Source organism: Nansenia antarctica, assembly GCF_963989245.1.
Source record: "Nansenia antarctica genome assembly, chromosome: 4".
Lineage (NCBI taxonomy): Eukaryota > Metazoa > Chordata > Actinopteri > Argentiniformes > Microstomatidae > Nansenia > Nansenia antarctica.
Window position 1 is genome coordinate 60,914,634 of NC_137689.1, and position 21,194 is coordinate 60,935,827.

The window sequence follows — 21,194 nt, forward strand, 5'->3', positions numbered from 1 at the left end:
ACAAAGAGGCTTATTCACTACCAGGGCCGACACGTCCTCACAGGAATTCATCACTGTGCCGGAGATTAGACAGCTTCTGCCTCATCAGCCAGAAAGGATGTCGGGTCCTCTCAGACAGTCACACTGTCACAAAGGGCGGCCCCAGACATGCCTGTATGGAAAGCCAAGCGATGGTGCTGGTGGGCAGAGGCAGAGCCCCCCCATTATCAACTCTCTGGGCTTGGTTGTTGGGAATGTTAGAGGAGAGCGCTAGTTAGCCTATCTTTTTTTTTTTGATACTTTTTTTTTTTTATACTTTTTTTTTTCCCCACATTTTATGGACAACAAACATCAACAGCAGAAAAAGAAAAAACATACATACATACACAAGGTCATGGGGTCAGCAAATACAGCATATAAACATACAATCAGTACAAAGAATCGCCATCTTCATTGGCTAAATAATCGCACCATTTTTCCCATCGTTTTTCCCCCAACTCTTTCTGAAGCCTTAAAGAGAAGGTCATTTGTTCCATTAAATGCAAATGCTCAACTGTTTTAACAAAGAGACCAACAGTAGGACAGCTTTTCTGAAGCCAACATTTTGTGATGGCCTTTTTACCTGCCACCAGTAACATTTTTAGGAGGTAGGTATCATTTCTGCTTAGCTCATCAGGGATGAGTCCAAGATAAAAAGATGTAAGAGACATACTAATGCTAAACCCCAGGGTTCTTGAAATGATCTTTGCAACTTCCGTCCAAAATGTCTGGATAGGAGGACAAGACCAGAAAACATGTCTGTGATCAACCATGGTCTCTCCACATTCCCTCCAGCAACCAAGCTCAGTACCAGTTTGTTTAGACTTTTGTTTAGGGGTGATAAAAAAGCGAATTAAGTTTTTCCAACAAAAGTCTCTCCAGGTTAGGGAGTTGGTGGAGGATGACTGTACCAGTTAGCCTATCTTAGCGCTCCTCTCTCCTCTAACCCCATCCTCATCCTCCCTCACCAAGCTCTGACAAGGTTTGTTGTTTCCCACAGAAAAAAAAACCATTCACTTCCTTTCCCTCACAAACAGCCAAACACTACAACATGAACATGGGCTGATTTGAAAACAAAAAACAACTGTGGCGTATTTTTAGACGGACGCATATTTCCTCTTCATTAAGGCATGGTTGATTATTTGTGGAATGTTGGGAACTAAACACGGCACTCACACGCCAATAATACATGACAATGTTATGCCTCTTAGATACCAGGAGCCGCACAGATACGACTTTAGGAGTACACAGCAAACTGTGAAACTTGGAAGCATTGTAGGAATGCAGTGAAAACCTGAAATAGTCTTTTTTTTTTTACTTAAAGTGAATTCAACTGTTATAATGTACGATGCCGTCATCACAGTTTTCATCCCCATATAAGGTGTTGACAACCTCATTACATTTTCAGACACTGACAAATACATATTTCCACCATAACTCGACGTAAACCCAATGTCACTGTCCCATTATTTGTTTGATTCCTACATTTTAATTTTAGTTTGTTGTGTTCTATAGCGTGCTCCAACTGCTTGCAGCATGTGTCATGTCTGAATCGTTTTTGACTTGTATAATATCTCAAGAGAGTCTTTACAATCTTAGTTTATCATTGGATTACATTAACCACAATGTGATATATATATATATATATATATATATATATATATATATATATACACCTTTCATATCACCTTTCATATGGTGGTGTAAGTGCCAAGTTATCTTCTCACGGCAATGAGGCAAAACACACCAAGTCACTCCACTATTTGAAAATCCAGCTAAAGCAAATCACTTGGTGGTGAAAATTGTCTCTATTTCTTTTTTTCCAGCGCTGTGGCGAAAGACAAGCAGAGCTTTAAGCTGCGTCCAGGAATGGACAAGAAGATCGTTATCTACGTCCAGCAGACGTCCAATAAGGAGCTGGCGATCGAGAGGTAACCCAGACCGAACGTTGTTACAGTACAGTACATTTTCTCCTCGACCTGGTGGGACCTCGGCCCGCCACCGCGGAGATTTATCAGTCAGAACGTCTCTTCCTAGCTATTCATAACAAGCCATAATTCTGTTATATTGATAAACAACGGCTGTTTCACGTCCGTCTGTTTCCAAGATTAACTGTCCCAGTCTGGTACATGAGAAAGTAATGCTGTAGATGTCCCCCTTTTTTCCAAGCTTGCTAATTCCCTACGGTTAATAACATGGTTATGAGCTGGCGTCACAAACACGAACTTCAATCTTATGGGTTTTGTGTTATTCTTTAGTGGTTTTACAGTAGTGGGATTTGGAGGGCTTTGTGTTAGTGTGTTGTGTTCTGCTCTGTGTGAGAGACCCCGCTATTCACCTGGTTCTAACTGACACTTTAATGAGGTGTGCTGTTCTCTGTCTGTGTTTGTCTGTGTGTGTGTCTGTGTGTTTCTGTCTGTCTCAGGTGCTTCGGCCTCCTGCTGAGCCCAGGCAAGAACGTGAAGAACAGTGACATGCACCTTCTTGACCTGGTGGGTGTCAGGGGACTGAGCTGTCATCCTGTACTAGTCTCTTCTGCTGCCTTCTCCTCTACACTACACCTGCTCACCGAAAACCGCCATGAGTCTGTACTGCTTGTTCCCAGCTGCCTGTACTTAACTGGCCCTACCTGATACTGTATGTCCCATCTGGGCCCATAGTTATCAAACATCACAGAATTACTTAATCATGCTAAAAGCACAGTTATGATTAAAAAAAAACTCATAGCTCAGAGTAGTTAGTGGGAGTGTGTTATCAACCTAAACGATGAGTAGGACCGACTCTTACAGTAATGAATTTCTTCTTGATTGTAGAACATATTTCGAGCCACAAGGGACATTTTGAAGACGTTCCTTAGTTTTCTCCCGTATATTGGGTTCCAAACATTGAATATCCAATTGAGTCGTAACAACACACTCTAAATTAAATAATAATAATAGAAATGATTGACCTTTTGTTCAACTTTACGGTAAAGAATTGCTATGGTTTATTTTGGTATAATAATAGTCATGGTATCACAATAAAATTGTTATACCTATAATGTTTTGTTCATTATGGATTTAGGGGTTACGTTACATCTATGCATAGGCAGCTTCTTTGTGGATCATCTGATGTTGAGTGCTGGGAAAATCAATAGCCTTTCGGATGATGTTTGGTGCTATAATTAATTAAGTTTGAGTTATTGCTCTAATGGTTGTCTGTGATGGATCCAAATTGTCTCTATTGCACTGCTACATTTTCCCAGTTGCCAAAAAATATTTTTATTTCTCAGGAGAGCACCGGGCACTGTGCTTGCAGCCTTATAACAGTAACTCATAACCCTGCTAGGTCACTCTTTGAATTATCAGGCAACTTATGAGGTGTTTCCTTCTCTAGAGAGACTAGTGCTCTAACTACCCGCCCTGTCCTCAATGGTGACATCCCCTCTCTCTCCCACTCTCTCTCCGTGGCTTACACTCCACTGTAGTTGTGTCCCAATATCCACTCTAGAATCCCACTTGGTATGAAATAATGTACTGTATTGGCCATGCGTTGTTAATTGTGGATGTTGGACCGTCTATAGGAGTCGATGGGGAAGAGCTCAGACGGAAAGTCTTACATCATCACAGGGAGCTGGAATCCCAATACGCCTCAGTTCCAGGCTGTCAACGAGGAAACTCCCAAAGGTAAGACAGACAGACAGGCAGGCCGGCAGACAAACAGACAGACAGACGGACATCACACACAGATGTCTCCACATTCTGTTATGTAGCAGTGCCAATCTTATGTCTTCCACTTCCTTTACGTGACCTTATGTCTGTGGTCAACAGCCTTCCACAGAGTCATATCCATGACCATGGTTGATCTGGGTTGTGTCACTGTTTAATAGGTTTTCTGTTGATATCGATGATGGTTGCATTGTGTTTGGCAGATAAGTTCATGTACATGACCACGGCGGTGGACCTGGTCATCACGGAGGTCGAGGAGCCGGTGCGCTTCCTGCTGGAGACCCAAGTCCGAGTGTGCCCGCCCAACGAGAGGCTCTTCTGGCCCTTCAGCAAACGCAGCTACACAGAGACCTTCTACCTGAAACTCAAACAGGTCAGACAGACATCATGACTCTATGATGAGCTCCTGACCAAAGTGGTAGTGGTGGTCTAACCCTCTCCTCGGGGCGCCCCAGCCGCTCCACATATTTGATCTGTTCCACCACCAGCACACCTGATTCAACTAATCAAGTCCAAAGCAATTATGATTTGGACTTGATTAGTTGAATCAGGTGTGCTGGTGGTGGAACAGATCAAATATGTGGAGCGGCTGGGGCGCCCCGAGGAGAGGGTTGAGAAACACTGGGGATAGTCAGTTGGACTGGTGAAGGGAAGGTTGTTGCGAGTTCAAATCCCACCACTAGTGTCCCCTTGAGTAAGGCACTTAGCCCTCAGTTACTCCAGGGGGAATGTCCCTGTAATCTGTAATTGTTAGTCTCTTTGGATTAAAAGCGTCTGCTAAATGGCTAATTCTTCTAAATTCTTCTGCCATAGCTTCTTCAAGCTACATATCCCTGAAACCATGAACCCGTCCCCCTGATGGGTTTTTGTTCTCCCGATCACCTTTTCTGTTCGTGATGGTAGCTGAAACGTGTTAGACGATGTTCTGTAACTGTTTATCTGTATTTCTCATTCCTCTGTGTGTCTGCAGATGGAGAGGAAGGAGCGTAAGAGTATCTCGGACACGCAGTATGAGGTGCTAAGTCTAGAGAGTGAGGCGGAGAGAGAGAGGAAGAAGACCACGGCCAGCCCCAACATCCTGATGTCGGCCTCCCACGGATCCATGGTGCTATCGCCCCCCGACGATGAGGAGGAGGAAGGTGAGCAGTCCTCCCCTGTGCTCCTCTCTGTCTCTCTCTCTCTCTCTCTCTCTCTCTGTCTCTGTAGCAGCACAGTACAGTTTGTACTTTGCCACTCTTGATCGACGTTCTAGGTGTATTTGTCTCAGCAGCCCTCTCTGTATGTGTCTGTCGTCGAGCCTTTAGTCTCTGCTAGCCATGGCTTGTTTGTGTGTTATCAGTCCAGCTGTTCTATGTGTGTGTTTATGTATCCAGACCCCAGTGTCAGTATCTATATCTCAACACCTGTGTGTACGCGTGTGTGTGTGTGTGTGTGTGCGTGTGTGTGTGTGCGTGTGTGCTTGTGTAACAGACAACGACGAGCCGTTGCTGAGCGGCTCAGGAGACGTGTCAAAGGAGTGTGCCGAGAAGATCCTGGAGACCTGGGGAGACCTGCTGTCCAAGTGGTGAGTGAGGAGAAAAGATCTCACTCGTCATCATTATATGACCATGTTGTCCAACATCTCCAACATGTCCCACCCTCCCCCTTCACTTTAGTCGTCAAAGAAGTGTACTTCTGGGATGTGCCTGAACTGTAAGTCATAGCCTGTATGTTGCCCCCCCCCCCCTCACCTTAGCTTATATTAGTTCACAATTCAAAGTGATACATAAAAACAGGGAGGGGGGAGTCCAGTAGGGCTGAGCTGTCAGGAGAAGGATCGATGTCCTGGGTTTTTAATTTGCCTGTCGATCGGTCGGCGGAGGCACGTCAGGGAGAGAGATGAGGGGACTTACTGTTGGCACGGTGATGGAGTGCCCTCTGAGAGTTAAAGATGTCCACACTGCAGCTGAGTTATGGCTCAAATCACAACTCCTTTAACATCCTTCATTTGAGGTTACGAGTTCCTTTACCATACCATGATATTGCAGATATTAAATCATAAAAGCAAGTGAAATAAGGACACATACTGTAGGCCTATGTTTGGATGTCATAGACCTTATGTACTGTGTGGTCTCCTGATCTGAACAATGTTTGGTAGCAGCTGGGTTTCCTGTGACCTATACAAGGGCTGATGCTTCAACAGTTTCATTGCCCCCCGCCCCCAGCACAAACACACACGTCCACGCACACACACACGCGCACACACACACACGCGCATGCGCGCGCACACACACACACACACACACACACACACACACACACACACACACACACACACACATCCTGCTAATTTCAGAACTCATTCATGGGTGGGGAAATGAGTTAGATATTTTAATCTGGATGTGGGGACGTAAAGAAAGAGGAGGAGGAGGGAGGGGGGGGGGGGTTCACATCCAGATAAGCAGCTTATTAAGATTATTTCCCGCTCCCATTACTCTCATTGTTCTTAATCAAAACCTCGTGAAGAATTGAATTAAAAAGTCCCAGAATTTAATTATGGGCGCTCAGTAGCTTGTGTCTGAACTGTGAAGTGCCGGTCACATCTGTAGTCCCCCCCCCCCCCTCACTCTCTGTGAAGCCATACTTCAGCAAAGGGTGGGTGGGGGGGGGCTATTGGCATTCCTAAATGATACAAACACTGGGTACACGCAAGGGAGCAGCTTTTTAAAACACTTTATCTCTAGGCATGGCTTGCCTTGGCAATGGTGTCTCTCTGGAGAATGGCTGTGTTGACTGAAATAGCATGTTTAGGAAATGTGCCTTCTTTTAACTGGTAAAGAACGGTACCAAAAGGCATCATGAGATCGGCAGTGTACTACACACTCAAAGCATGCCTTGTTTTAATTTTGTATTTGTTTGTTCAGAGAAGAAACCAAGTAGTCAGAGCAAATAAACAAACACAGAAATAAACAAAGATACAGGATACATTCATGTCCATCTGTCAGAAACCTAGTCATATGCACCAGCCATGTCACCCCAGAGGCTTCTGGGAAGAGTTAGAGTGTCTCTGAAATAACCCTTGTATAGAGTGTCTCTGAAATAACCCTTCTCTCACTCTCTCTATCTCTCTCCCTCCATTCCTCTCTACATCCCTCGTCTCCCTTAGGCTTCATCACACACCTTGTAAATAAGACTCACTGTTGTTCACTGCTCTGCCCCTTTAGACACAATGTCACAGTCATGACCTCCTGATCAGTCCAGATTGTGCAGAGACATAAATTAATACGCGCAGAATACGCTGCCTCTGTGCACTTGTGGCCAGTGGCTCTGTCAGGTGGCCCCGCCCTCAGTCACAGGTCCAAACCAGACCAGCTGAGAGAGAGAGAGAATCAGTCAATAATAATAATAATAATAATACATTTTATTTATATGGCGCCTTTCATGGCACTCAAGGTCGCCGTACAACAACAAATCTAAAAACAGCCACAAAATTCAAAACACTAAATACATAGAAATATACAGTATAAAACATAGCCATAATATAGGAGGGTGGTTTAACGAATCATGAATGGTTTTGTCTCTGCAACTGAACTGGCATGTTACACCCCCAGAGAGACAAGGCCATACTGTATTTCTCTCATTTCTCTACCACTGGCGTACAGTAGCACTTACTCATAAAGGGTGGAACCCAACTTGAGATCCACGGGCGAATTATCCAGTTAAGTCAAAGTATTAGCAAATTTCCTATTGACGTAAACGCAAGATTGGCTAAGACTTTCCTCTACTCTCCTCCCAGGCATCTGAACCTGTCGGTGCGGCCCAAGCAGTTGCCAGCGCTGGTGCGCAGCGGGGTGCCAGAGGCCCTCAGGGGCGAGGTGTGGCAGCTCCTGGCAGGGTGCCATAACAACGACCACCAGGTGGAGGAGTACCGCACCCTCATCACCAAGGTAGGCCTGGACAGAGTATACAGCGTCTCCCTACACACACATACACACACACGCACACGCACACGCACACACACACACACACACACACACACACACACACACACACACACACACACAAAACCAGGGTTTCCCATTAATGACCTAGACTGTGGCAACCCCTGCCATAGTCTAATTTGTCCCGCCATAGTCTCATAACGAACTGAAAATATTTTTACACGTGCGACGTGTTTTTTACATGTGAACGACGTGCAATCCTTTTGGGGATTCACACCGCATCTACTGTAGGTCCATATGATTTTGCACTACCCCCCTTGACAAAATTCTCCACTAGCAACACCCCCCCCCCCCCCCCCTTTGACGAAACAGAGGGCAGAGGGTCCGAGGCCCACCCAGCACAGTCTCCAAAACTCCTGTGGGAAACACTGCACAACACACACTGGATCACAGTGGAAACAGCTGAGCATGCTAGGAGAGTGAGTGTTGGGGAGTAAAACCCCATTATGTCACTTATGCAAGGGGTAAACGTCCATGTGAAACAAACTGTTTATTTACATTGGGGATTTTGACATTGTTATTTGAACTTGGACATAGTATTAGTAATATAAAATAGTAATATAAGAGTGTTATTTGACATTCTCCCACATTTTGGGAAACTGGGTCCTGGGTGCGTGGGTGTGTCTGTGTGTGTCATGTAGGGAAGCCTGCTTGGGTTATGAGAGAAGGGGGAGACCTCTCCTCTGCCTCTCCTCCGATGGGAAGAGACAGCTGCTCTTCCACCGCATCAGGTCACACACAGGGATGCTCAGCTCTCTTGGTCGCCATGACTCCCACATGCTCAGCCTGCCCTGACACATTCCCCTTTGCTACTTCTCTCCTACTAACACCACAGCCCTGCAGACCTGTTTAAGTATTTATGTGGATTTTGGAAATAGTGATGATAGAATTTAAAGTAGAACAATTACTCAACTAACTGTCCATGATTAATGTTGTGGGTAGTGATGGTCTAGTAGTGGATAGTGAATTAGACTGGTGATCAGAAGGTCATGAGTTCAAGTCCTACCTGGGAACACCACCACTATTGTGCCCTTGAGTAATGCTCTTAAATTACTCCAGGGAGACTGTCCCTGTAATCTGTAAGTCGCTATGGATAAAAGAGTCTGCTAAATGGTTAAAATGTAATGAACTGCACTGGAGTAAAACAAAGTCAGTTGGTCAATGTTCTGACCTCATTAATGAAAGCCTTTTTTGTTGTTGTCAAGAATTATTCTTTGATCTAAATCGCATTTTGTGGAAACTGTAAACAGATTTAATTTGACCAGTACATACAAAGAACCTTGGCAAAGCTTTAAATAATGTCATGTGACACGATCACAAGGCAAAGATGGCTCCATATCCCCCCCCCCCCTTGACCGACCCCAAGATTGAAAGTCACTGGTCTACAGTGTCAGGTCGTTGCCATATAGACCACCTGTCAGTCATAGATATAGGCAGCCATTTTGTGCCCTGGCGTTGCACATAGGAGCCCATAAAGGGGTCTGAGGTGAAGACTTAGTGCTTTTATCTTCCTAAGTGGAAGATGATGGTTCACTTATCTCGCAGTGACCATCTCTGAATCTAAATGGCCATTTAAAGCAATTATTTGTCCTACTCCTCAATGTCCCATTTGGTCTTAATGTAATTTCTGTGTAATGTGACTGCTGCTGGGCAGCCCCTCGTTAGGGTTCAGTGATTTGCCCTTTGGCGCTGGACACTGCAAGCTCTTTTCTTACTCTGTAGTACTATGAGGTGTGAGTTAGTGAGTACTGTATGTGTACTCTGTGTGTCTGTGTACTGTATGTGTGTGTCTATATGTGTGGGTTTGTATGTGTACTGTGTGTGTCTGTGTACTGTATATGTGTGTCTTTATATGTACTATATGAATGGGTGTGTGTACTGTCTTTATGTGCGTGTGCGTGTGTGTGTGTGCGTGTGTGTGTGCGTGTGTGTGTGTGTGTGTGTGTGTGTGTTCGTGTGTGTGTGTGTGTGTGGGGCTCTGAGTGAACAATAGCTCAGTCAGAACCAGAGCCAAGTCGTTCATCAACTTCATTCCCTTCACATTTAGATATCTGTAATGTATCTCTGGAAGAGTTGACCTTGACTTCAGTGGCACTCAAAGACATGACATCATTACTAGGGATGTGCATAACTCCAATTTTGGGTTGTATGAACGAATAATCGATTTTTCAGTGTGTGCCGACATTCACAAAGGCAGCCATGGATCATCGGCAAGAAATCACTTAATATCTTAAACGCAAAAAAACAATCTTTAACAGCGAAACTGTTCTTATTCTGGAATTAATCCCCATGAATTTCTTCTTCTGAATACTTAAATTAGGCTAACATAACAATAATGCAGAACAGAAAAAGAGGCATGCCACTAATACCGACGCACGCATTAGAGTGGTGTGCTCCCTGGGAACGAATAATCAAATAATCGATTATTCTGACCCTTCCCTGATCATTACTTGACTTATTATACACGCAAATGACAACAGAGGGTCAGTCTAGTCAACATAAGCTCCTCCACACCAGAGCCATATCCACAGTGCACAAAGCATGGTATAGATTTCTTGCAGATATTAGTTGACCACACAGTAGGTGTGTAGAGCTGCGGTGACATTACCCTGCGGTTTGTTTGTTGGCTTGGCCATGGGCACACTGTGTTTTTTGTCAACTTATGTAAAGTCAACATCCCGTGGCAGCCAGGGTCCCAGGTGGCAACAAGATGTTCCCCTCCCCTCCGCTCCCCTCGCCTCTACTCTCACCTCCGTCCCCATCCAGGGGGTTTGTGAAAATAAGCTATCACATGCGGTCACGGGGGTTGTGTGCGTGATACTACCCATTTTCTGTGATGTCACAGACAACTGATTAGCCCACATAATATCTATTGTTAGACTGATAATGACTTTATAAGAAAGCCCAAAAGGTAATACAATTACCCAGTTGGTAATACAAGACACAATGGTTCCTGTGTACTGGTGCTGAGATGATGGCGCATCGATTGGGATGAGACTGGACCTGACAGTGGTGGGGGGCCCCAGATTTATGGGCTGACAGCGAAGGTTTGTGGAGCACTCGTCCACCGAGACGATTGATGCTTTACTTAGCCTCATCTAAGTAGGACTGGGTGATGGTTTGAGACACCCTCAGACAGAGACCGCCCCCCTCTCAAATGCAACCAGGCCAGTGCTGAGGAGAAGAGCAACAGTTCAGCAACAGGAAATATCATCAACATCAACTTGTTTATTTTTTTATCCTGCTGGTGGAATGTGTGGATGGGGACTTCCTCTGTATGTGGTAACACCTCAAGGCCAATGTCTTTTCAGAGTAGGGGTTTACTATACGAGACAAATTATAGATTATGAGACCAATATACATTGATACTATAGTGAAGTATAGGGAAAATTATTTGTGGAGATTATTAATGCAAAAAAAGAATACCCCACGGTTTTGACCTTTTTGGCAGGGGTGGTAGTTAGCCATACTGTTGCTAAATGCGCCGGAGTCTTATCTTTCCATGGCCCCCCCCATAACGAGCACTGTTTGTGAATGGTACCTTCCTCCCATCCCATGTGTCTGTGTGTGTACAGCCTGTCCCCTTTCTTTGTGTTCTTGTCCTGTACAGTACAGTTCAGTATGTGGACCATGACTGTGGGTAGGACAGGAGGTCCTGTCCCGGTCCTGTGATCTAACCACATTCCCCACCTCATTGAGGGCTCTGCCCTGTGACCGTGCCCTCGGTGTGACAGATAAAGAGCCATGTCTGTGACTGGAAATATGGATTAACCAACTCATTAGAGCCCACAATGGCCCACATTCTTCCTGGCTTCATGAATTATATAGAAGTGAATACAGGCAGGGAGCCAGCCAGGCTAGGAGTGTGACAGTGCATATAGAGGGCACAGAAGACACTTCCTCTGTCCAGAGGAATCCGTAATCATCTGTACATGGGGCAGGCACTAAGCTAGCACACACTCCAGGCAATGCCTGTTGTTGTTGTTATTGTTGTTGTTGTTGTTGGCGTCAGCTAATACGCCAGAGGCCTACTTGTTGCCCTTTGAACTGAGCTGAGACGTGTGTTTGTGACTCATATGACCTGCAGGTGACCTGGCCAACCCCCATCCAGGATCATTCTAGGTTACTCACATCAACATTCAGTTGTAATAAGGGCATGTGCTCTTTGTTTGTTTGTTTCTTATTTATTTATTTTGAGGTGCCCATCAGATCCATTGAAATCTGAAAGTAATTGTTTTCTAGATCGCTTTCCTGGTTGTTGTTGTTGACAAGATGTCAGTGCTTGTGTACACCTATCCTTAAGTCTGCCCTACGTCACATCTATAATTCAAGGTCTAGTGGTATTGTGTGACAGGTCTAAATACCATGGGTAAACCCATTATTTGGCTTTCTGCAAATCCACCATTGTATTTGATTCAATGGCAGCAGGAAATACCAACAGTTTGACCCAAATTCTATTTAAGGGTGCAGCAGTGTAACCAGGTGGTTACTAAGAGCTCAAGGAAAAAAAGAAGGGAAAAAAAGAGAAAAAAAAGGCTGTGTTGAAAATCTGTATTTTCCAGTATATAATCCTGTGTAGTGCTTCCACAGAATATAGAATATGAACAGTCTCTGGATTAACGTTACGGTGCACTGCTACATAGATTTATTGTCCGTTGAGCTCATGAGTGAGTGCGGTGGTTTCCATGTCTAAATCAGACTCTAAACACTGAAAGAAGGGTGAAAATGGATTTGATTTGCCCTTTGGAATCAGCATCACAATTTCCATGCAGGCTCCTTCACAGTTCACCATGTCTGACGCCAGTCTCCGATCCTCCCTGCAGACTTATTGTTGCCATAGCAGCACTAGCCGGGCCAGTGCCAGTGCCGGGTTATATCAGGGATGAGAAATATCCATGGAGAATTTAAGTTTTACTGGAAGGTGATGGGACAACTATTGGCACTTTCCCAAATGAGCTTTTCACCCCGATCCTCTACCCTGGTAGAGTAGATATTTTTGATTATCGTGGAGCAGCAGGACATGAGTCCTGAATGGCAATAATAGACACCCTATTATTATTATTATTAGCCTGTTATTGGTGAACCGTTCCAGCCGATGACTCCTCCGGTGTGTGCCATGTGTGAACCTGTGGTTGGTGCCCTCCCCCTCGAGTCTGCTGCTGTCCACATGATGTTGTGTTATGTATTAGGGTTTCCGTGGTTACGGTGGGTAGGCACTCTAGCTGCCTCTCCTCACACACACACACACAAACACACACACACGCACACATAACACAGTCCGACACTTGTTCCGCAGCGGGGTCCTGGTCCAGTGGCGGGGCGGCGGTTGGCAGGCGGCTGAACCCAACCCATCCCCATACTGCCTCCAGATGTGCCTGCCTCTGTCCACAAACACAGCCAGAGAGGTCAGACACTGGCTTGCCGCTGACGCCCCACGCACACTACCCCATGTGGCGAGTAAAAACAAACGCTCCCACAATGCCCTGCCTGTTCACTGCCTGTTTGACTCTGCCCAACCCCCCCACCCCCCCGACCCACACCACAGGGACGCAGAAGTCCTCTGTCCTCCGGTAGCATCCCTGCTCCGACACAGCCAACAGCCTCAATGGCTCATCTGGAGCAGAGCGTTCAGCCTGGTTCGCGAAAGGTTGCGTAACTTGTTGTGGTGTTGTCATGTTCTGATGTTTACCAGGTGAGATTTTATTATGGCACACTGTGGATATTGTATTGTTGTTATGTGTTTTTAGCCTGCCCAGGGACCACAGACAAGTGTGTGCTTAGCAGAGTTCACTGCTGTATACATGGCTGTTCACTATAACATGTACGTTGTTACTATTATGCATCACCCATATTACATGAAGGAGAACAAATACACTTATTGACTGAATGTGACTATTTATAGGCGACCAGTGTTGTGGGCTAGCCTGTTGTCGTTTGTATCTATAGCTCGCCAACGCTAGCACGGTGTCCAGAGTTGGAGGCTGTGCTATAGAGAGAGCTAATTGAATGGCGCTGGGAGCTAAACCTGTCCAGATGTGGCATCCCTGCATGCACCCTGCCAGATTATCTTGAGCAGATGAATGGCACGCTCCCTCTTCTCTCTCTCACGTAATGGATGAGCACAGCCTTGACGACTCCCCACCTTTCAGACGGCGCTATTTATAGCCCCTCGTGTGGCATGCTGAGGAGGTGCGTGAAGGCAGGGGGAATGTGTCTGGAGCACAGGGGAGCGCAGCGTGTCCGACTGAGAAGGTGCAGGGCGGTGTGTCTGTCTGTGTGTGTGTGTGTGTGTGTGTGTGTGTGTGTGTCTCCATCACGCTCCACCCACTGCTCTGCCACGAGGCCTAAACACTACAGACCCTCACGCCATGACGAGGAGAGAGACACTGCGGTAGTCATCTGACCGTCTGTAAACATTGAGTTCTTGTTTGGTTGTCCATCGGTTGTGACCAATATGCCTCAATGTAAGAAATGAGACAATGCATGACCCCTAATCGAAAATAAGTTGTTTCAATGACCGACACATAACAATCTTTGAAATTAGAAATCTGATGTTATCAGACCTACTTACTGTAGCAACAAGAGGGTGAAACATGAAACTTTCATGAAAGATCCATTTCTAATTTCATTTCACTTATACATATTAGTGCATCCATACTGTAGGACAAACATGCCCTGGAGGAGGATACCAACTGTGTCTTAAATCTTCAAAAGGAAACATAATTTGTCTGTGGCCAAACTGAGAGTATGACTGAGTGAGTGAGCGTCTTAGACACTTTGTTCCTCAGAGCAGCTTAATGGAGGAACAACATCTGTTGATGCTGGGTAATGAGGAGCAGGTGCATGAGCTCAGACACACAGACTCACACGCGTGCACACATCCAAACATACAGCGCACACACACATAGGCACGGACACACACATTCACAAAGAAGGGCCTCGAGGTGGTCAGAAAAAGCATATTAACACACAGAAGTCCCTCGGGGGTAAGTGGCTATATTTGTACACATGTCAATTATATAAGGAATGTTGTAAACTGTACAAATTAATGTGTTGTTAAATGTCAATGTGGCATTGTTTTACTGACACATTCATCCAGTAAGGCTAAGCCTCAGGATTCTTCAGGGAAGGTCCTGGTGACAGCCAGAAACAGAGAAGATACTGTTGTACTATCTACTCTCCTAGGCTCATCTGGAGATGGTTAGAGGCAAAGTATGTGTTAAAACACACAGTGTTGCCCTCCGTGTACCTTGTGGTTGAATCAGGAGGTTCATTATGGTATTACACGAAGGCTGTTGCTAGTCATGATGATCTCCTTCAGTACTCCTTATCTGATGGGAATGCTCTGGCGGCTGAAAAGAGAATTTATAGAACACTACGTAGCTTGGCCAGACGCCAAAAACGACATGAGTATTTATTTGAGGCACTATGAACTTGCGACCAAAGGATCTAAGGCACAGATAACATCCTCAGATGTCCGTTCAACTATGCTTGTGCGAATGTGTGATTGTGAGAGTCTTACTGTTGGCGAGAGGGGGAGTGTGAATCTGAGAGAGGATGTGTGTGAATCTGAGGGAGGTTGAGGGGATTTTGTGTACAGTACTGTATGTGGTAGGAATGTACAGTATACATTTTTGGGGGGTTTTCAAGCATTGTGTGTGAAAGTCCCAATATCATCATTCAGGGCTATGGACACAAACATCATATTATATTGAAATCAGTGTCAAATTCTGGTGTACAGATGGGTGGAAGGATGGGCATTTTTCTTCCTTTAAAACTGAGAGAGAGAGAGAGAGAGAGAGAGAGAGAGAGAGAGAGAGAGAGAGGGAGAGGGAGAGGGAGAGAGGGAGAGGGAGAGGGAGAGAGAGAGAGAGAGAGAGAGAGAGAGAGAGAGAGAGAGAGAGAGAGAGAGAGAGAGAGAGAGAGAGAGAGAGAGAGAGAGAGAGAGAGAGAGAGAGAGAGAGAGAGAGAGAGAGAGAGAGAGAGAGAGAGAGAGAGAGAGAGAGAGAGAGAGAGAGAGAGAGAGGTGTGTGGGAGTGAGATAGTGGCGAGGGTATGTGTGCAGTCAGACATAGGCGGGAGACTCATGCTCCTGCAGCTGCTCACTGGCTAGAGTTGGAGGTGGGAGGAGCCTATCTGGCACTGCTGCTGCAGAGAGAGAGAGAGAGAGAGAGAGAGAGACTGTTTCTCTGCATCGGTATGCCTGCCTCCCTCATTTCCACTCCAGACATTGCTGCCTCTCAGGAGAGACCAGGGCTCTGTTTGAAATGCCAATCACCCCCGGCTGTTCCTTCATCCTCAATCATTTACTCAGCATTTACTCTCCGTTTCTGGTGCGTAGTCGAGAGAGTGGAAGAGAGGATTTCCCTGACTTCTTCTTGCTGAAGTTGGTGTGAGGAGATTAGCCGCTGGTCTCAGCCCTTTGGTGACTACATTTGGAGAGAAGGGGACAGAGAGGACAAAGCCCTAACTCTTGGTCTCTGGCACTAGATCTGATGCTACCCCTTGGACTCTACAAAACTTGTGACAGCAATTCAGCGACCCGCAGACATTCCGGCAGGCAAAGATGATCAAACCTGTTTGACTGTTTCTTTTTTCTCTGCTGTTGTTGCCGACTCGCAGCGTGCCCTGTGTAACACTGTTTATTTCTGTGAAGAGGAGGAAGGACTGCTGGTCCTCGCCTATCAGTTTTGTCTGTGCGTGACCCCTCTGTGCTCTGCAGTCGGGGTTGCCCTGGGGGAATCCTTTTCTCCATGTGTCTCACCCAGAGCTGCTGACATGGCAGAGGGAACACAGCTCTGTGTGGGGCTCCAGCATGGTCTGCTGGGCTAAGAGCAGCCACTGACCAACCCCCCTGTCACTAGGATAAACACAGGGCCCATCTGAAAGCTCCCTGCAAGATGAACTCTACCCTGGACCTGAACCAGAGCGGCTCTCCATTCTGCCTCCTGGACGTCGGCTACTCCCAGATCTTCAACACTTGCTTGTTGGAGGTGGCCGTTATCGTGCTGCTCACCATCCTCATCATTTCTGGCAACTTGGTGGTGATTTTCGTCTTCCACTGTGCCCCACTGCTCAACCACCACACCACCAGTGCCTTCATCCAGACCATGGCTTACGCTGACCTGTTGGTGGGAGTCAGCTGCCTCATCCCCTCGCTGTCCCTGCTGCACCACCTCCAAGGCTTGGACGAGGAGGTCACCTGTAAGGTCTTTGGCTACATGGTATCCGTGCTGAAGAGTGTCTCCATGGCTTCGCTAGCCTGCGTTAGCGTGGACCGCTACATGGCTATCACACGGCCGCTCTCCTATGCCACCCTGGTGACACCGTGCCGCATCCGCATCTGTATCGCCCTCATCTGGCTCTACTCTGCCCTTATCTTCCTACCCTCCTTCTTTGGCTGGGGTAAGCCCGGGTACCATGGTGACGTGGTGGAGTGGTGTGCAGAGGAGTGGGGCACTCGGCCCCTTTTCACCTCCTTCATCGTGGCGCTGGTGTACGCACCGGCCACTCTCACTGTCTGCTTCACGTACGCCAACATCTTCCGCATATGCCGGCAGCACACACGTGAGATCAGCGAACGCCGTGCCCGCTTCGGCCCACAGGAGGGCGCATCTGGAGAGGGGGGTCAACCGCAGCCCGCCTGCACAGACAAGCGCTATGCCATGGTACTTTTTCGCATTACCAGCGTCTTTTACGTCCTCTGGCTGCCCTACATCATATACTTCTTGCTGGAGAGCGCAGGGATCTACTACCATCCGGCCGCCTCCTTCCTCACCACCTGGCTGGCCATCAGTAATAGCTTCTGCAACTGCCTCATCTACAGCCTGTCAAACAGCGCTTTCCGCAAGGGCCTCAAACGCCTCTGCTCCTTCTGTGTGCAGCGTGTGGACAGCAAGAAGCCCTTCGGGCCAGGGCCAGGTCAGGGGGCAGGGCACGTCAGTTCAACATGCCACGTGTAGGAGCGCCCCGAGACCCACGAGATTGGCGTGTCAATAAAGTGTGTCCCATACTGAGGGATCAGGCTGGGGATTTGTGCTGCTGTTTCCAGACTGTTAAGAGTTTGGGTTCCTGGCCACAGCTGGCTGGCTCTGAGAGAGTTCCCCTCCAGGGCATGTGAGCCCCGTGTGAGAAGTACAGCTCAGCCCGGCAGAGGGAGCAGGGAGGAGGGGAGTCTGAGAAATGGGGAGTTACCCCCTTGACTTCAGATATGGATCAAGGAGCTTGGGCTAGGTTGCAGCGCCTGCTGTTTACAGAGCATGGTTGGATCCCCTCTGCATTACTTGCCAAAACACAAACTGTGAGAACACATTTTCTTTTTGGGTTGAGTTTTTCAAAACTCTTTGTATCTTCCCAACAGTTTGTGATACAATGTGTGTTTTTGTGCCAGGCCTTCAATATATTGAATGCAAAAAGACTCACCTTATTTTAAAAAAAGAAAACACTTGACTGGTCTTTCTTATGCTAAGGGGACAACAGGGTTACAATGACGTATACAAATGTTTATCTGTGCTCTTTTCCTTGTTTTTTGGGTTTTGTTTAACCGCTCAAACAGAACATTACAACACTGTCAGTTTAAGGGTACAGCAAGCTCAGACTCTTTGGAGAAGCAATGACATAATTTATTTCTGGGTTCTTCTGAGGCAGGTACGGCGTGATGTGTTTGGAGGATCAAACACTGGGAGGAGTATCAGTCAGCCTCACTACTGAGGAACCAGAGCAACCATTCACTGGATGACTCTTTGCAATTCCAGCCAATCTGATGGATAATGTGATTGTTGTGTTAAAATCAGTGAGAATCAAAAGTGATTGTTGAGTCCAGGGAGTCTTATCATCGTCAACGCTTTGCTTCGTTGTTGTTGACTCACTGTGAGTGAGCCAATCAGTAACTCGTACACTCAGATTAAACCCTGATTTTTTTTTAATGATGAATTTTACCCCCAAAAGATAGGCGGCAGCATCTGATTTGAAAATGTCACATTTGCATGTTCTTCCAATTATCGCGTCACTTAATGCTGTGCTGTGATTGCATAACCGTGCCTCTAGTCAGAGTTTGCTCACACACACACACACACACACACACACACACACACACAAACACATGAATACAGAGCAGACAAATGCTCCATTCTCCCTGACAACTCTCTTGTCTCCACTCAGAGCCAGGGGCAAGCTCAAAGAGAGGAGAGAACTCTGACCTTTCTGAGAACGGTGGTGTGTGACTTCACTTTATCTCTGATCTAGATTGTAGAGAAACCCCACCCAGTCAGGAGTATCTGCTGATATGAGCTGTGGTTTGTGCCTGTGCTCAATAGGAGAGGTTGGACGGTGTGGTAAAATCCATAAGTGTCAATTGAATCGAGCAAGTTTATAAAACTTTGCTCTGCTCCGTTCAGTGTTGCTCAGTAGATCCAACAGACTTTGTTCAGACTTGTGTTTGTGTGTTTGGGGTTCGATGCAGTGAGTGGTGACGGTGAAGGGTTAGACTGTTATGAGATGCTGGTACTAGTATGTAGCTGAGGAACATCTGCGTATGGGTATTGTAAACCAGTCGTCTACTACTTTGCTCATTACATCACAGACAAAGAGGGGGATAAAGAGAGAGGAGAGAAGCAGCAGCTGTGGAGTGCGTCAGTGAGCCCCAAGATAAACAGCAGAGCGGTGGTAAAACCTGGCCTGAGCACCACTGACAACAGCATGCCAAGCTCCAGGTGCTTCTAGACATTCACTGTCACAGCATGGGGGGAGAGCTGAGCAGGCTGGTTCAGACTAGAGCAGACTGTCAGATGGTCATATGGTGCATCCTTATGATTCAAAAAATGATGGATTTAACAATCTTGTTAATATCAAAGTTTGAGAAATAAAAATACGTTTGTTTAAAAAAAAACGTAAGCATTCAGCAGTCAAGTTGTTTAGTGGCATTTCCCTTACTGATATTGGGACACACACACACACACACACACACACACACACACACACACACACACACACACACACACACACAGGGCAGATGCAAAGTTAGGAAACTGATCACCTGTTCAAATGTTCTACTCTCATAGTCACTGTGTGTTTCTGCCAGCTTGTGTATGACAGGCTTTGGTCTTTTGACACTTTCTTTTTGTTAATGGTACTCCTCCATTTGGAAGCAATAGATTCAGTAGCTTTATTTTCCTAATGTACTGTACCAAAGTTGACTATTTATTGCATTTTCTTGTATATGTGAAGAATGAGACAGAATGACAGAGTGAGAGAAAACAAAGTGAACATACACTACTGTTGTGGTTGTTTTCATGTTGAGATGTGCAGGGATGAGGAGGTGGATGTTGAGTGGGTCTGTAGTTATGCCTCTGTATTTAATCCAGTACTGTTGTTCTGGGTTTGAAGATTCAGTATGAAGGGTTTTTCCTTCAAGTCGACCAACTCATTGAGATCTTTTCTTTTCAGTGTACATACTGTGGTTTTGTGCACATTTTAAAAAAAAAAAAAAGAAGAAGAAGAAAAGTAATGACTATGTGTTTGATTTTGGGATTTTATTACAAAACTGACCATGAGAAGTAAGCCATGGATTGGCTCGGACAACATACAAATGAATTGTCATCTTCACCGCCAGACTGTAGACGGGCACAGTGCAATAGTTGGTTAAGTGGTCCTTTGTAAGTGTTTTACAAGATAGAGAAAAGGCTTTTTTTGGTCTCTCACTCTGTTGAAACAATAGATGTCAATCTCTTTCTCTCTGACTACGTGATTGGTCACACTATTCGCTTTATTGACTTCATATGACTTCCAGACTGTTTGTTTTTTTATCGTTTTGGGGGGTCTTGGGTGTTTTTTGGTGTCTTAGACAGGCAGCTCAATTCTCTAAGAGAATGTTCGCTCATGTTAACCATGCCAAATGTTGATTAAAAAAACAAAACTGTGTAACACTCATAAGAACACTTGTGGTGGCATAATCATCTGTTTCTTAAACCATCCAGAAAGTTACAGTATTCCTGCGGTTGTACCAAAAATGGTTCAATGAGACCTTTTGAGGGTCTGACAGCAAATTATTTTTTTACTTGTATTTATTGTTTACATCTTGTATGTACAGTATCTAAAAGATAATTCAGGTGTCTTTGTATCTTTTTGCAAAGAAAAAAAAAACAAACAAACTTCAAGGAGTTTTCAAGAGTACTAAGGATAGCTTGAGTTTATCCTTGTTTTGAGGCAGATGTACTGTAGCGCCATCCAGGTGTCAGTTTAACACTCTATTCTACCAGCAGTGAATGTTACTTTAAGAAAGGGGCTCCTAACCCTAGGGCCAAGTTTCTTTGCTGATGTAACATTTCGGGACATTTCGATGCCAAAGAGCCGCATGGCCCTTCTTTCCCTTTCCTGTGGGAAAACGTCAAGGGCTAGTGATCTCGGGGGACCCAAACTCCCATGATGACCTGCTCTCTGCAGTGCCATATTAGGAGACATGAGACCTGATGCAGGGAGCATTGATGCCAAT

At 45.9% G+C, this 21,194-nt stretch overlaps 2 protein-coding genes across 2 annotated transcripts in view; both read left to right on the forward strand.

Moving 5' to 3' along the window:
- The window catches only part of rabgap1 (RAB GTPase activating protein 1), a 53,745-nt gene that overhangs the window by 12,931 nt on the left and 19,620 nt on the right, over positions 1-21,194 (forward strand). The window contains exons 8-14 of the mRNA XM_080528233.1: positions 1,845-1,949; positions 2,444-2,510; positions 3,581-3,683; positions 3,929-4,098; positions 4,696-4,864; positions 5,196-5,289; positions 7,501-7,651. Coding sequence (XP_080384359.1) covers positions 1,845-1,949; positions 2,444-2,510; positions 3,581-3,683; positions 3,929-4,098; positions 4,696-4,864; positions 5,196-5,289; positions 7,501-7,651 — 859 coding nt within the window. The remainder of the gene's footprint in view (positions 1-1,844; positions 1,950-2,443; positions 2,511-3,580; positions 3,684-3,928; positions 4,099-4,695; positions 4,865-5,195; positions 5,290-7,500; positions 7,652-21,194) is intronic.
- On the forward strand, positions 16,606-17,667 carry LOC308154825 (putative G-protein coupled receptor 21; the record flags this gene model as incomplete). Its single annotated transcript, XM_080528044.1, has 1 exon — positions 16,606-17,667. One exon carries the CDS (start codon positions 16,606-16,608, stop codon positions 17,665-17,667), a length of 1,062 nt encoding a protein of 353 aa, XP_080384170.1.